Consider the following 14,679-nt stretch of genomic DNA (forward strand, 5'->3'; position numbering starts at 1 on the left):
TCAACCATGCTCGTATTGAAAAGTAAAAAAATCCCCAGCTTATAATTTGAAGTTGCTGAATGCACAACAGCGGCTCCACACAACTCCTCTAAGGCATCAGATGTTGTTGTCTCTGGCAGATCCCCGGACGTCTGACGTCTGTGTCTTGTGTTTCATCTCTCCACCCAGTCATCCTCTCCAGATCCGGGGGAATGGAGACACACACATTCAGAGGCAGCACAGTGACAAGGGAGGATTCTCCCTCTCTTTGACGATGTCCATGCTAGTATCTACAGGGATGACACATGACTGACACTCTTACTTGACCAAGACACATTTGGCAGACAAGCATGGCACATGACAGTAAAAGGACGGCAGAGGTGCAAAGAACTGAATTTCCTGTCAGGTGTTTGAATCAGTCCAAACTGAGTACTCAAAATTTGACATTACGGTTACGTCAACCATGTAACCTCGTAGCAATATCTGTAGTAAAAACATTGTACTTACAAAGGAACTGCTATGTAGTAACACTTTGTTACGGTTTAGCAAAGATAGTGAAACTTGTAGTCACAGAGATTATTCCCTAATTAGAAAACATCACTATGGCTCATGTGGAGCAATTAATTTCAGTCACATCTTCTCCTTATGGCAACTGACAGACAGTCTGGTCACAATGGTCACTGATTCTGAGCACAGTGCCAGTTGAGGTGGCACAAGCAGCTGGAGTCAGTGTAGTTTTGAATTGTGGTACCATATGGGGTGCTAAAATGAAATGAAATTCAGACACCCATAAAAACGTGTGAAAATCCATGAATCTGTCCCTTACAGTCTGCATCCGTCATTCATGATGAGAATGGAACAACGGGCAACGACCGAGTTTCAGCCATGAGGCTTGAATTTGAGGTTGTTTTGAAAAGACGCGGCCTTAAGGGACAGATGATGGCTACTCTGTACGGTTTTAGAATCGCCCGCACAAGCCGTGATTACGCAGCCTAGAGTTAAAATGGTTTTGTTATTTTAACTTCAATATAATTTAGCTGAGGACGTCACCAGACTTTGACTCAAAACAGGCTTTCAAAACAGGACAGTTTGGAGAGTAGACAGTTTATCCAGAAACTGGGGGAAAAGGAAAAGAATATTCGAAATCCCCTCTTATTGAAAATAATTTGATATATAGCCAGCACCACTACAAGAGTTTCAAAAGAGATCTCCTTCACAGTCTCTCAAACAGGAACATTTTAGATAATGAAGTTCACTGATTGCATCAAATCTTTAGCTCAGTAAAAAAAAAACCTTGTCATAAACATACTCAATTACTCCCCATCGAGACGCTCAACTGGTTAATGGAGTATGAAGAGGTGGATTTCATGGCAAGTGGCTGAAGAGGGATGTGAAAGGCTCCGTTTAAACGGGTCTGCTTCTGTCTGAAGTGGCAATGTCTGTGGTGTGGTGTAGTGCTGCTGTGAGTATTGAGACAGGATGAGAGGCCCCTCTCACCACATCGGCAGACCCTACAAACTCTCCACACCAGACAGGAAGACCCCATGTCAGTCAGCATCAAGTCCCAAGACAGGACCACTCACAGAGGTTCTGAGTGGGCAGGAGAGGTGTTTGGAGAAGCTGGGAAATGGGTTGGATTTTAGGATCTTTTTGACAGAGGTGTGGCAGGAAATGATAATGGAACATGATGTGATTTAAACGTGTGCGTGTGTGTTTTTTGGAAGTTGACTCACGCCTGTTGACTCACGATGTTATGCATACAGTTGTATACTGTGTACAGTATGACTGCTTGCAGAGCTGTATTCCGTACACATAAATATATAGATATTTCACCTGTCTGGTTTTAAATGTCTCTAAATTGACTTTTCCAAAGCAAAGGCATTGTCGCAAAATAATAATCTTTGTACTGGAGATTGTTCAAAATTGTATTTGTACATCAACGTTTTTCTATCTTGTAGTTTTTAAGTCATCGAGACTTTGGTTCACTGAGATTATATCTACAAGTATACTTGACAGGGAAGGTTAGCGTTAGTGTCTCACAGTTCTGAGAAAACATTGTTTAGTCTGAAGGAAGGCAAATGAGTGTACTCTTAAAATGGAGGGTCCTTTCAGAGGAAGTGATTGATTGGAGTTAACCCTGTCAGAGTCAGGGTTATGGATCAGTGCAAAGGGGCCGTAAATCATTTCCAAATGTCCACTAAGTACCACTCTTAGATGGGACTGATATAACAAGCTTTGTTCTTAGTTACTGTTTTTTTTCTGTCTTTGTCTAGTCTCCACTCTCAGCCTCCACAAAACATTTGTATTACTGTGTAGAAGCATACAGTATACTTCAAATCATTTACTGTAACATACTCGTTGAAGACAACAATGCCCTACTTTGCCTATATCAACCTATATTTTACCTTATGGTAACTTGCCCATTTACTGTCTGTCAAACTGCACACTTGATGGTATTACAAACAGTATGTAACTCAACCAGTTTTTACTTGTAATGACACATACAAAAGGGATTGATTTTGACATCAGTGCCTGACATTTTCTGAGGTGATCAAACTATCACTTGATGTGCAACAAATGAATGATACTCAGTCATCTTTGAACCTGAATTTGAATCTGACTGAGGAAAGTGGTGCTGTCATAGACAGCTGCTTAGCAACTCATCATTCAGAACAATGTACACACTTTATAAGTCACCATGACAGGTATTCTCAGAAGACAATTCTCTTTCTCATTATAGGCCAACACTGTGAAACACTTTTTCATCGAACAACTATTAAAAGCAAACAGAATGCTGGTTCATGTGGCTTGTTTTCCAGGCAAATGTTTTGCAATCAACTTGTTTTTGTTCTCCTAAATGTAAGTGCAGTGATTTTCAAAAACAGTCTTCACTTAAATGAACCCTTTGAAATGGGTTTTCCTAAGGTCTGCAAAGGTCAGACCTAACCCCAATTCACCAGGAGAAAAGGTAGTAAACTGAAAATGAACTAACGAGGCAGGTATTTCACCTCCAGTCTGAGGTAAGCATATATGGTTTGTTGAAGCATAATCAACAATCGAAACAGGTTCTCTCCCTGTCCAGCTTTGTTCTTAATTCTTCGATATTTCTCAATGTTATTTGACTCCAGTCACTGCAGCTGTTTGTACAATCATGACTTGGCTTTAATGATGTGCTCTGCATCAACTGTAAGTATGTGGGCTGACAACTGGGAGCAGATAAAGCTAAAGTTAGAATAAAAAGTCTGCGTCGATCAATCTCAGGCTATATCACACCTCTATTCAGTCAATAGAAAGTGAGGACTGACGTTAGGTAGTTTAGGTACTACTGCCTATCCGTAATCACCAAAAGGATAGATCGATTTTAGGGGTTTAAATGAACTGCGAAAAAGCATACTGTCAATGCAATGCATCTTCCTCAAGGCACAACACACAAATGACTGGCAGCGTAAAGACAAAGCAATGTTGTGAGGCCAGAATAGAGAGAGGAGGAGTGAAGGAGGGGCGGGAGGGAGGAGGGAGGGAGGGAGGGAGGAGGGGGAGTTTAAGAGAGATGTGGCATTCTTTTTCGTGTGTTCAGTTGCTAGTCTGGCCTGTTGTCTGTGTCATCACTGGGGTGTGTGTGATTAAATAGGTTGTATGTAGAGTGTGTAGAGTACACACGACAGGCCTCTTATAGACCTGCTGCAATGGAACAAAGACAGCTTTCTATTTACAGACTTTAATATGCCCTAGTTACATGCTCAGACACAGTCTGTTAAAGTGTCCAGATAGCTCACTCAATTCTGGGAGCTAAGTCATTAAATATAATGAGTTTTTTTCCAGTGGTGGAACAACCATTATTATCAGGTATCTACACAATGAAGTGGACACAGGTATGTCTGGCCTTCACTTCACAACTTCTAACTGCATGGACCCAGTCAACATTTTCCAGACTGCTTAACTGCCTTCAGATTTTACTACGGGAAAGCGTTTTGCACAAATAAAGTCCTGGTCATAAATTTGTAGATATTCTTAGTAGTTGATAACCAATTTTTTGGAGGACTGTTTGACCGGAATCTTCTACCTCATCGAATGTAGTATTGTTTATCCTCATATGGAATAAGCCCAAGACTTGAAGGGCCCCTACACTACTGCCAAGTATATCCCTTGGGGTGTCCAGCGATGTCCAGCCAGTGTGTTCTGCTTAGCAGTGTGGAGTCGTAAAACAAAAACCCCAGAGCAAATGTCCAAATCCCCTCTTGCTCCGCCAGTAGTGGTGTGTGCTCTGCGAGCCCTAATGTGTGATTCACACCACCGTCTCACATTCACGGATCAAACAGTATCAGAGACACGGCTGCTCGCTGTTCCACAGGGGTCACATGTGCCCACAGACTTCCTGGACATTCCTCTCAACCCAAGGGGTCTTCTACCCCCCCACTACACCGCTAGACCCCCCCACAACCCCCCAACTAACCCCCCATCATCCCTCATACTCCCCCCCCTAAACCATCTTTCATGGCCTTGTTTGGCCCGTGCCAATCCGGAGACCATACCACACAGCCATGTAACATGGTCGCACACTCAGGAAAGGACAAGAGCTGAAATCCCCCACACATCGAACGCAGCTGTTACAAATGGACACTTCAGACGTGTGTAACGCAATAGCTGAAAATGACCTCATTCGGTCTCACTCGGTTACAGGCATAGTTGACACTACTCCTTCCAGAAGAACTGACTACATATGTGATTGCCAACCAATGCCCCAAAGTCCTGAAATAAACCAGCTGACATGGGAGAAGCACAAATCCTGCCTTTCTCTAATTAGTTGTGTTCAGCTATGCACATTTAGCATGGCAGAAACATTACAAACAAGAGACAATGAAACAGTGCAATAAGGGTAAGCTGGTATTTAAAATAGGAAACAGAGAGACAAAAATACACAGAGTGATAAAAGAGAAGGAACATTTAGGTTTCTTAGTAACAGTTTTAGTTTCTGGAAACACTTTCTTTAGTTTTATGCATTGGACATGTCCAATGATGTCCACTTAGAGAGGGAGATAAAGCACATTATATTTTAATAGTAAGGGATAACACTGTCCACAGCTTATTATTTGAACACAATTCATTTACAAAAATATGTTGTAGGGAATATATTTTAGGCCAGTAAATACACAGAGGTGAAAGAGAGAAGAAGAGAGAGAGAAGAGAGAGAGCGAGAGCGAGAGCGAGAGAGAGAGAGAGCGAGAGAAAGAGAGAGAGAGAGCTAGAGAGAGAGAGAGAGAGAGAGAGAGAGAGAGAGAGAGAGAGAGAGAGAGAGAGAGAGAGAGAGAGAAAGAGAGAGAGAGAGCTAGAGAGAGAGAGAGAGAGAGAGAGAGAGAGAGAGAGAGAGAGAGAGAGAGAGAGAGAGAAAGAGAGAGAGCTAGAGAGAGAGAGAGAGAAAGAGAGAGAGAGAGAGAGAGAGAGAGAGAGAGAGAGAGAGAGAGAGAGAGAGAGAGAGAGAGAGAGAGAGAGAGAGAGAGAGAGAGAGGGCAGAGCTAGGGAGCTCTTCTGGCATACTGCTGACTATAAAACTAGAATATTCTCAGTGTTCAGGTGAAAGAGAGAAAGAACATTTGATTTTAATAGTTGGAAATAACACTGTCCACGGTTTATTATTTGAACACAATTAATTGACAAAAAATGAAGTAGGGAAAATATTTTTGGCCAGTAAAAAGACAGAGATATGTTTCCATACCAAATGGAGGGTGAACATAGTCGCAAAAAGATTTGGAGAGAGAGGGAAAGAGAGGGAGAGAGAGAGAGACACTATTCATTAACAACGTTATATCTGGTGGGAGTGGAAACAGGCACACAGTTTGAGAGAACTTGTGGGACAAAAAACAACTAAAAAACATGTTTCTCTTCATATTTCCCAGGATCAACAGCATTAGTAATACCTCCACATACTTTATATGATGCTGCACTGCCATCTTGTGGCTTTAAGTGGATGCCCAAAACAATCTTCAAAACTGGAAGTTTAGATGTTCTGGAGTTTCGTAAAATGTCAAATATGCTCTATATAGTGTCAAGTACACATTTACAGAATTGGGAGAGTTGATGGGATTTTTCAGGAAGTGAGATTATTTAAGTGATATTGGCCGTCTCATAAATGTTGGGAGTAGATTGATATGACTTTCCTACACTCTGAATCCATTATTCGTATTCTACATCAGTAATCTACATTTTCAAACGTGGTCATATCTGATCAAGGCCATAGCCATGGAGTCAACATTCGGGGGGACAAATGAAAATGTTTATGATAATTTCGGACATCGTGCGTGGTTGCCTGTCGTAGCGTAGCACATTTATATTTTTATATCAATATATTGGGGGGGACATTTTGACCAAATTTGAATATTGGGGGGGATGTGTCCCCCCCCCCCAAGGGAGAAAGAAAATCCTCCCTCCCTGCCTCCCAGGTGTAATTACCTGTCAATCCAATAGAGGGCAGTGTTAATCTAATTCTGGGGTCAAAAAGCTAATCAAAAAGAAATGTATCTATGCCATGTTCTTCAATATCTGGCTTCATCAAAATCAATCCAGTCCTCAACTCGGGCACAGAAAAGGTTGTATTGGATGTGAAACAGAATACTAAATGATCTAGTCTGGACGATTCCTTAGAGTAGAACATGTATCATGGCTAAAATCATCATTAGTGAGTAATGACTTTTATGAGTGTGATGCTATGCATTCCAACCCAGCTATTAGCGATGTTTGGCATCGCCAAGGAAAACCCACCTGACTTCTTTGTAGTAGGCAGGAGAATGAATGTCTGGACATTGAGCACTGCTTGACTTTACTGGAAAACCGTTTATGGGATGTTTTTTGTTGTGACATAAACTTCTTCCATATCATTAGGTTACGGTAGATACCAGGGTAATAGGTATTTTTTCATCCCGCCTGGCACAGAATCAAAGTAAGTCTTCTGGGATAATTGTATCTGGATTCATTTAATGTACAAAGCGAACACTGTGCAACAAACCTTGGAGAAGTGGCCAGTATATAAACAGCTGACCTCATCGAAGTGACTGCGCCGTCATTACTTGGGCCTTGTATGTCTTTCTATGTGACATAATTAGTCCAAAACTATAATTTTGTTCTTCGGCAAAACAATTGAAAATGACCTCATTCTCTGATTTGACCTAAACATTGCATGAGTCATGTGTTGATCTGACAGCTCAAGTTGTGGGTCCAACACTTTGTTTTAGCAGGGAAAGAGCTAAAACGTTTTGTGTTTACGTGTTGCTGAGTTGAGCTGAACTCAACTCATGTTGTGGAAATGCAACCTGCACCAGTAAGTGGATCCACATGGACCCACAAGCCAGCGAACACAGGGGTCCAGCCTGACCCCCTGCCACTCAGTATTAGTCTGCTCTGTGGTGGAGCCACAGGAGATGTGGTAATCATGCACACATGAAACCATGCCACATTAAACTGCCTTCATTCCCAACACTGTGGAGAAATCTTGTAAGATCAGACTTTGAGGTCATTCTAGTCCTGGTGTTTTTGTCTTTATTGTCATAAATGGTAGTAAAGATTATGAATAGAGTTTTTCTCAGTTGTTAACACACAAAAAGTGCAAATTCGGCAAAATTTGCACAACCTTCACTATTTGTACCAATCGCTCGACCCAATTTGGAACTACTTCACACTCTCTTATCTGCATTAGACTCTGACTTTCCTTCCTTCTTTCATTGGACCGTATTCTTCCCAGGAATGCCATGCGGATGAAACAGGTGTACAGGGTCCCATTAAACCGGAACACAGACCGCATTACGTAAGGAGTGTGGATGAGGCCCTTTGGCCAGACAGGAACCGGAGGCATGATGCCTAATTCATTTTTGTGAAGGGGGGGGGGGTCAATTTTGCACTTCAGTGTGCTGTAAATGCTTGGTAGTGTGCAGACAAATTCTTAGTTGTGTACTCAATGAATGGTATGTGTGTGTCATTTGAAAATATGGCTGTGTACCAAATGAAAACACAAGTTCCATTTTGTGAACAGTTACAGTAAGAGATTTGATGGCAAAGAGTCATCTTGCAAAGGGAGTGTCAGGTTTAGCATTTTGTGTGTGAGGTTTTCTGTTTTGTGGGTGCAGTTTTGAGAAAACCGTTATTGTTTTGAGAAACGTGTGTTAACAATTGTGAAAAAATGTAAAAGCAGATTTTTTTTTATTATCATTTCTTATTTTACAGTGTTAGTAATGGTAGCAATGTTTACATTGTTGGTACATTTAGTGACGAACTCAAGAACCATTCAATTTTCCACAGGCTAAATACTGTACATATAAGGTAAATATTATTCTTAACATCTTTGGATAATACATGGCAAAACAAGCACCTTTTTTTGTTCAATATAAATGCCCATTTAATATTCAACACACAGTATACACTTCAAGTATGAATATTAACAAATACACATAAGTTACAAATCATAACTGTTATTTTAAAAAATAAATCGAAAACAGGCGTACTTTTTTCTATGTAGCACATAGTGCATCAAGTAAAATTTCTGATACAGACCTCATAGTACAATTGCCTATCAAACAAGAATGATAGCCAAACGTTTTCTAGCTGCTCATTTATTTATTTTTAAGGGGTTTTCATTCATTTCTTAAATTAAAAGTACCGGTAGCTGCATTGTCTGATATATATATATAAAAAAAATCTAATCTGCATCTAAGAAACTTTGGTTAAAGCTTAACATCAGAGTGATAGAATGTCAGGGTTGCCAGGTCTGCTGTTATAGTTAGTGGTCATAATAAGGTCCATTTAGAAATAAAACTCCTTCAGGGTGGCCTTTTGGGCAGCATGCAAGGTTCATTTACAGTATACTTAGCTTGCATGTCAAACCTCTTCGGGTAAACAAAGTCTCAAGGCTGCTGCCCCCAGGTTCAGAGCCTATGCCAGTATCTAGGTTGAATACATCGTCATATATTGATCCTAGGCCAGTGTTTTCCTTCTAAAGATCAGAGGTAATTCCAGTCATTCAAAAGCACCATTCCAAGATCCTCATACAGATTAGTGGTTACACATGCTATAAACACGTACCTTTCACAGCAACAAATAGTCAAACAGTGGCTTCTCCATTGGTAGTAGTCGTCGTCGCTTAACATTGAACATATCTACATATCATTATGGAATAAATACGGTAATTAACAAATATTTTACAATATTCTGAAATCACAGGATTATGGGTGCTTCGAGAGATATACAGGGACCTCACCAATCTAGAGGAGGGTTGAGATTCCACCTGAGACCAGACTACAGTTTAACAGACATAAGAAAATGAGTTGACCTTGTTACTTAAAAAAAAAAAAAAAATCACGGATGGGTGGCAACAACTGTGATTTAAAAAACAAACAATATAACACGATTGCTTGCCCTCGGGCAGATCAGAACCACTATTGGTGTAGAATGGGGCTTCTCTTGACATGCTGCTGAGAGATCAGTGTAGCAGCATGATGTCAGTCAGTAGTCATTGGGGTGTAAAGAGTTTTCAGTAGTGTTAGGAAACAGAGGGCTCAGGGATGTTGACTTCTACGTTGACCTTTAAGATAAGGCAGGTCGGGAAGGACATACGTAGGAACATGCACACGGACAGCACATACACGCTAACAAAGTCTGCTAACTATCTCTTTCCCTAATATCTCGAGTTTAGAACCCATGTCTGGCACAATCATGTGATCTGCAGCTTATTCAAGAGGAGTCTCAACCCCGACTAAACTAGTTAAATGTTCTCAATCACTGAGACATATCTCATTCAGGTTTAGAACAGGCTTGCCTGTATGTAATGCAATGGTGTTTGTCATTTCACAGATAACTATTATAGAACTTTGCTTGAACAGTGTCTGTCTCCAAGGCATTGAACAGTTTAATGTGCAGTTGATTTCCTAGTCTAATACCATTAATATTGTGTCCCTTTGTGTAAAACTGAACTTGGCTAAAATACTTGACAGGATCTGAAACAGTCTGTTTTTCATAATCCTGATGCATGGATGTGTTTGGTAACCATTACAAACATCATCGAGGATGGACAAAATGGAGTTGGCTCGTCTTCAGAGATAGCAGGTCTGCCCACAGCGCACGGCATCTTCTAGCTGTTCCTTTGTTATAGCTGCCAAGAGTACAAGGACAGCTGTGATAGGACGATGAGAGGGCTACAGTACATTCACAGATGAAGGACACGGGATGCTTGAGAAGTACTGCTGTGTGGACTCGATGTTGTTGTTAGTACTGTGGCCTTGATGTTGGTGTTCGGCCCTCACAGGACACGGACCAGAAGTCCATTGTGAGAATGGGGAATGCACTTCCCACAGAATCCACCACAGCGTCCGTAGATTCTAGCACCATCCTAAACACACACATGGATGCACGCACACACACACATACAGACACGCGCAGAAAAAAGAGAGGGGAATGGAGTGGGTCAGAACATTCCATAGATAGCATGGTGTTTGCGTGAACACAAATTTCTCCTCTGTGAATCTGATGTAAATATGACAAATGCCAATTATTTTATCCTTTCTTTTTGTGTTGGGCTTGCTGCAACAGAATTAATCAACATATGCATAAAGGAGAATTTGATATCCCATAAAAGATGTATATAGTTCATTAAGTGTTTTCAAGAATTCACAAATTTCACTGAATATATAAGCCAAGCAGAGTGGTGAGGATCACTGCCAACCTCACCTCTGATCTGTGGACTTTGACTGATACATAGTTGCCTTGGGACGTCCATTTAGTCGACTCGGCCACCTTCAGACCCGTTCCTATGAGGTTGATACTGAACTGGCCCTGTCGATGCACCACAGACCATTACACTTGACCGACCGAGACACTCAGTGTCAATCACAGACAGCAAATGGACTCTTAAAATCACTACAGGGGAACAGGTTTTTCTAAAGGTTTTATGTCGAGGTCGTGTCAGAGTTATGAATTGGGGTTTCTACAGTGTGTGACTTACCTGAGGACACTTGGCTGCACTGTAGCAGTCTCCTGCCGTCGCAAAGGGCACAGGCCGCCCCAGCAGAGTCTGGGAGAACTGAAGGTCTGTGACTGGGACACCAACATATACGTTTTACTTTCCATTCATTCAGCAGACACTTTTATCCAAAGTGACAGTTGGTCCAAATAGTGCATGTAGAAAGTACATCTGAAGATGGAGGATCGGCATTGCCTAGTTCTAATAGTTGTTTGGTGGTCAAAGTCCAGAGACAGTCTGTCTTTACAAGTCACATTGTAAGGTAACCACATAGACACAGGCAGCACACAGGCAGTATACACATAGCACACAGGCATAGTTTCTCGTATTAGACAATGAATAAAACACAAACGTCTATATTCTGTAAAAAAACTGGAAGTTCCCCAATCCTTAAATTGAGACGCTAGCTCCTCTGTGGTGTTTCTCCTAATTTGTCACGCATTACAGCGACTAGCCACGCTCCACGTTCTGTCACTCCTCCATCTCTTCTTCCCTCCCTCCCATCTTCCTTCCATCCTACATGGCGGCAAAGTTCATGAGAAATGCAACACACGCAATAGCCCGCCACTCCATAATCTTCCCTTCATCTTGAACTCATTATTCCCTCTCCTTTTTTCTCTTTCTTGTCAAGCCGCCCCAAATCCAAATGAGTACCATGCAGAGGCTGGGCCCTGTATAATGGGAACATATGCTGTCAGAACCAGCACCAGAACCAGACCAGGATGAAGACCAGAACCGGGACTAGGACCAGGACTAGGACCAGGCTAGAGGCAGGACCAAGCCCAGAACTACAACCAGGACGGGAATCATGACTACGACCAGAACCAGAACCACCCAGACCAGAACCAGGACCAGGCAGAGGATGGGATGAGAGGACAGCATGGGTCCAGTGGGGGGCAGGGAAAGGCTCTCTCCAACCCCACAGACAGTTACCACTAATCCTCCAGGCCACATGTGCTCGCTAATAGGAGACATGCTCAACAGGAGAGGGGCTGATTCTTGTAATGAGCAACGGAATATGGCCTGGAGATGTCTATATGTGTGGGAGGGTGTGTGTATAGAAAAAGGGATAGGCAATGTCTTCATCTCGTTATAACTGAGAGTGAGTGTGTAAGTGTGCATACACTTGGGTCTGCCTGTGTGTGGCCTAGTTTAATTCTATAACCCATGATGTGACCCTGGCCTTGTAAATGGTCTTAATATTGATTTTAAGGGAGTGTGGCGAAAGACTGTGAAAATTGAATTCCGACTGCAACAGCGTCTGTTTGACCGAACCATAAGCTATCGTTGCATGCCAAAGGAGGGGCGAGGGTTGAGAGGAGAGGGGGACGGGCAAGAGGAGGGGGGCGAGGGGCGGAGGTGAGGGGCGAGGGACGAGGGGGGTAAAACAACAATGATGTGTGGTCTCGTGGGCAAAGGAATCATTGGCCGGCGGCACAGTCGTTACTCACTCGTGATCCTCAGAGTAGAGATGTCCAGACGGACTTTGTGGAAGAGGGTGTATCCTGCTGCAGAGTAGTCGTTCCTACAGTGGCAGTCCGGCCTCCTACTACCATTGAACGGGCATTCGAAAGGATTCAGCAACCTGAAAGAAAAAAGGATTGTTACACACAAAATAGTGTATTACTTGTAATAACTAGTATTTAAGGAATGACTACAACACATTTTGCGGGTAAACAGATTTGAGGGCTTTATATTCTGTATACCCCAAAAGTTCACAGCCTTATCAAAAACAGTTACTAGTACTGGCACACTGACAAAGAGTACAGTCACGCTTTTGTAAAGCGTTGTTGAAATGGTGCTTAGAGAAAGTGCAGCAGGAAATCAAGAATAAGCAGTGCGACAGTATTTTGGTGGTTCGTGTCCCCTAAAGACAGCCACCTGTGACCGTAGACTTCTGAGTAGTTGTCTGTCTGACCGCTGCGCAGGGTCACGTACTCCTTAGGGAAATCAGTCTGCATCTCAGCACAGTAAATCTAGGAGCAAAGAACACATAATAAGGTCTGACCATGACACCAACGCAAAGTGATGAGGTGTATGCACAGGGTTCAGACACAGAATACACACCTGCAGGATCCTGGACCTGACTTTGAGATAGTACTCTCCATCCATCCTGACCCCCAGTTTCACCTGCACATCATGGCACGACGCGAACAACTGGCCTGGGGGTAGAGGAGAGGACGAAGTTAGTGCTCGGGACTACAGCAGAACTGTGTAAGGAACTGCCAGACTTTAAATCAAGTGAATGGGAAGTCTTTACATTAAACTAACCAGGCGCTTTTTAAAACCCTTTAATGGCGCTGCACGACTGACCATGGCGGATTTCACGCTGTGCTGAGACAGAGTTCATGAAAGCATAACTGCAGAGTGTAGTCATGGAAGTGTTGACGCAGCCATAAACAAAAACATCCATGGTTAAAAAAGGCACGCAAAAAAACAAGGAAATCTCTCTTTATACTATCTCTCGTTAGTTTCCAAAGTGCTAGGAGGCCATATAGTTCTGTTTAGCTGATCAGCATTCATTCTTGACCGCTGAACTGGCTGTCAAGCGAGCATATCCATTTCATTTCACCAGTGCCTGACTTGGCAGGAGCATAACTGCGGCATGACACCCTAGAACAATTCTGGGCCTGTGTCTAAACATCTAAAATGTGGGGAATGAACTTGCAAGCCTTGGCACTGAGCCGGTTTAGCTCGCAGGGTCAGAAGTAAGGCTGCCTTGGCCCGGGGCACAGTCTGACAGGCCTTGTCAGTATGCCTGCAGGGATACTTACTCAGTTTATTGTTTCAAAAACCCCAAAATCTCTTAGTGAGGTGTTCCAAAAAGGTTAACGGTCTTCCTGATGTGTTCAAATAAAGCAATAAGTGGGCCCATGGTAAACACAATCAGATATGGAGCTGGCAGTTGTATACGCCAGATGATTTAATACTATTACTGTGCAAATTCCTTTCTGGCATCGAGCGCAACATGGATCAGACTAAATTGGCAAGGAACTTAAAACCTAAGCTGTGTGCTTTAAAGCACCCCAGTTATGAGTCTGCCTTCTGCAACTCATTGCAGAGTTCCAGAGGGAATAGAGCCGATTGAGAGGAATGGAAGGCGTTTGCGAGGGAGGGGCTGTGACGGCTGGGTGGGACTCACACTCTCGTTCTCGGCAGGAGGCCTGTGTCTCGGGCCTCTCAGCTGGACGGCAGTGTTTGGACGGTTGGCCTTTGGAGGTCAGACACTCCACCCTGCGCTCCATCGCCCCCGCACCACACGTCTGGGAACACTGGTACACACGCAAGGATACCGCTAGTAGCTGGAACATCTGCTGTATATTATAACACACATCCTGCATACACACGCACGCAAGGAGGGATGGACACACACAAACACATACAATCAAGCATACACAATCATACACACACACACATACACACCTTGCTCCACTGTCCAACCTTCCAGTAGGCGTCGTGTGGGCAGTCCCGGAGGAGACACTGTCTGGTGCCTGGGGGGTGGGGCTCGGGGCAGTGAGCGCTGGCCAAGGGCTGATTATCATAGGAGGGGATCCCAGCGTGGGGGGAGAGCGTCGCGGAGCAGGACACCATGCGCTGCTGGTAGCCCACACCACAGCTAGCAGAGCACTGTCACACACACAGCCCATCCACAAACACCCATTTACTCATTTGCTGTTGTGTCTTGATCGGACGATCAAGTC

The 14,679-nt window shown here is 43.2% G+C and overlaps 1 protein-coding gene across 1 annotated transcript in view; it reads right to left on the reverse strand.

The window, feature by feature from the left end:
* Positions 1-8,187: 8,187 nt before the first annotated feature.
* The window catches only part of LOC134021027 (A disintegrin and metalloproteinase with thrombospondin motifs 20), a 74,888-nt gene continuing 68,396 nt past the window's right edge, over positions 8,188-14,679 (reverse strand). Inside the window, exons 32-39 of the mRNA XM_062461447.1 lie at positions 14,402-14,605; positions 14,121-14,250; positions 13,046-13,140; positions 12,860-12,954; positions 12,430-12,563; positions 10,961-11,052; positions 10,687-10,791; positions 8,188-10,348 (exon numbers count right to left, since the gene is read on the reverse strand). Of these exons, the coding sequence (XP_062317431.1) occupies positions 10,259-10,348; positions 10,687-10,791; positions 10,961-11,052; positions 12,430-12,563; positions 12,860-12,954; positions 13,046-13,140; positions 14,121-14,250; positions 14,402-14,605 (945 nt within the window). The 3' untranslated portion in view covers positions 8,188-10,258. The remainder of the gene's footprint in view (positions 10,349-10,686; positions 10,792-10,960; positions 11,053-12,429; positions 12,564-12,859; positions 12,955-13,045; positions 13,141-14,120; positions 14,251-14,401; positions 14,606-14,679) is intronic.

The sequence above is a fragment of the Osmerus eperlanus genome, chromosome 5, assembly GCF_963692335.1.
Source record: "Osmerus eperlanus chromosome 5, fOsmEpe2.1, whole genome shotgun sequence".
In the NCBI taxonomy this organism is placed as follows: Eukaryota; Metazoa; Chordata; class Actinopteri; order Osmeriformes; family Osmeridae; genus Osmerus; species Osmerus eperlanus.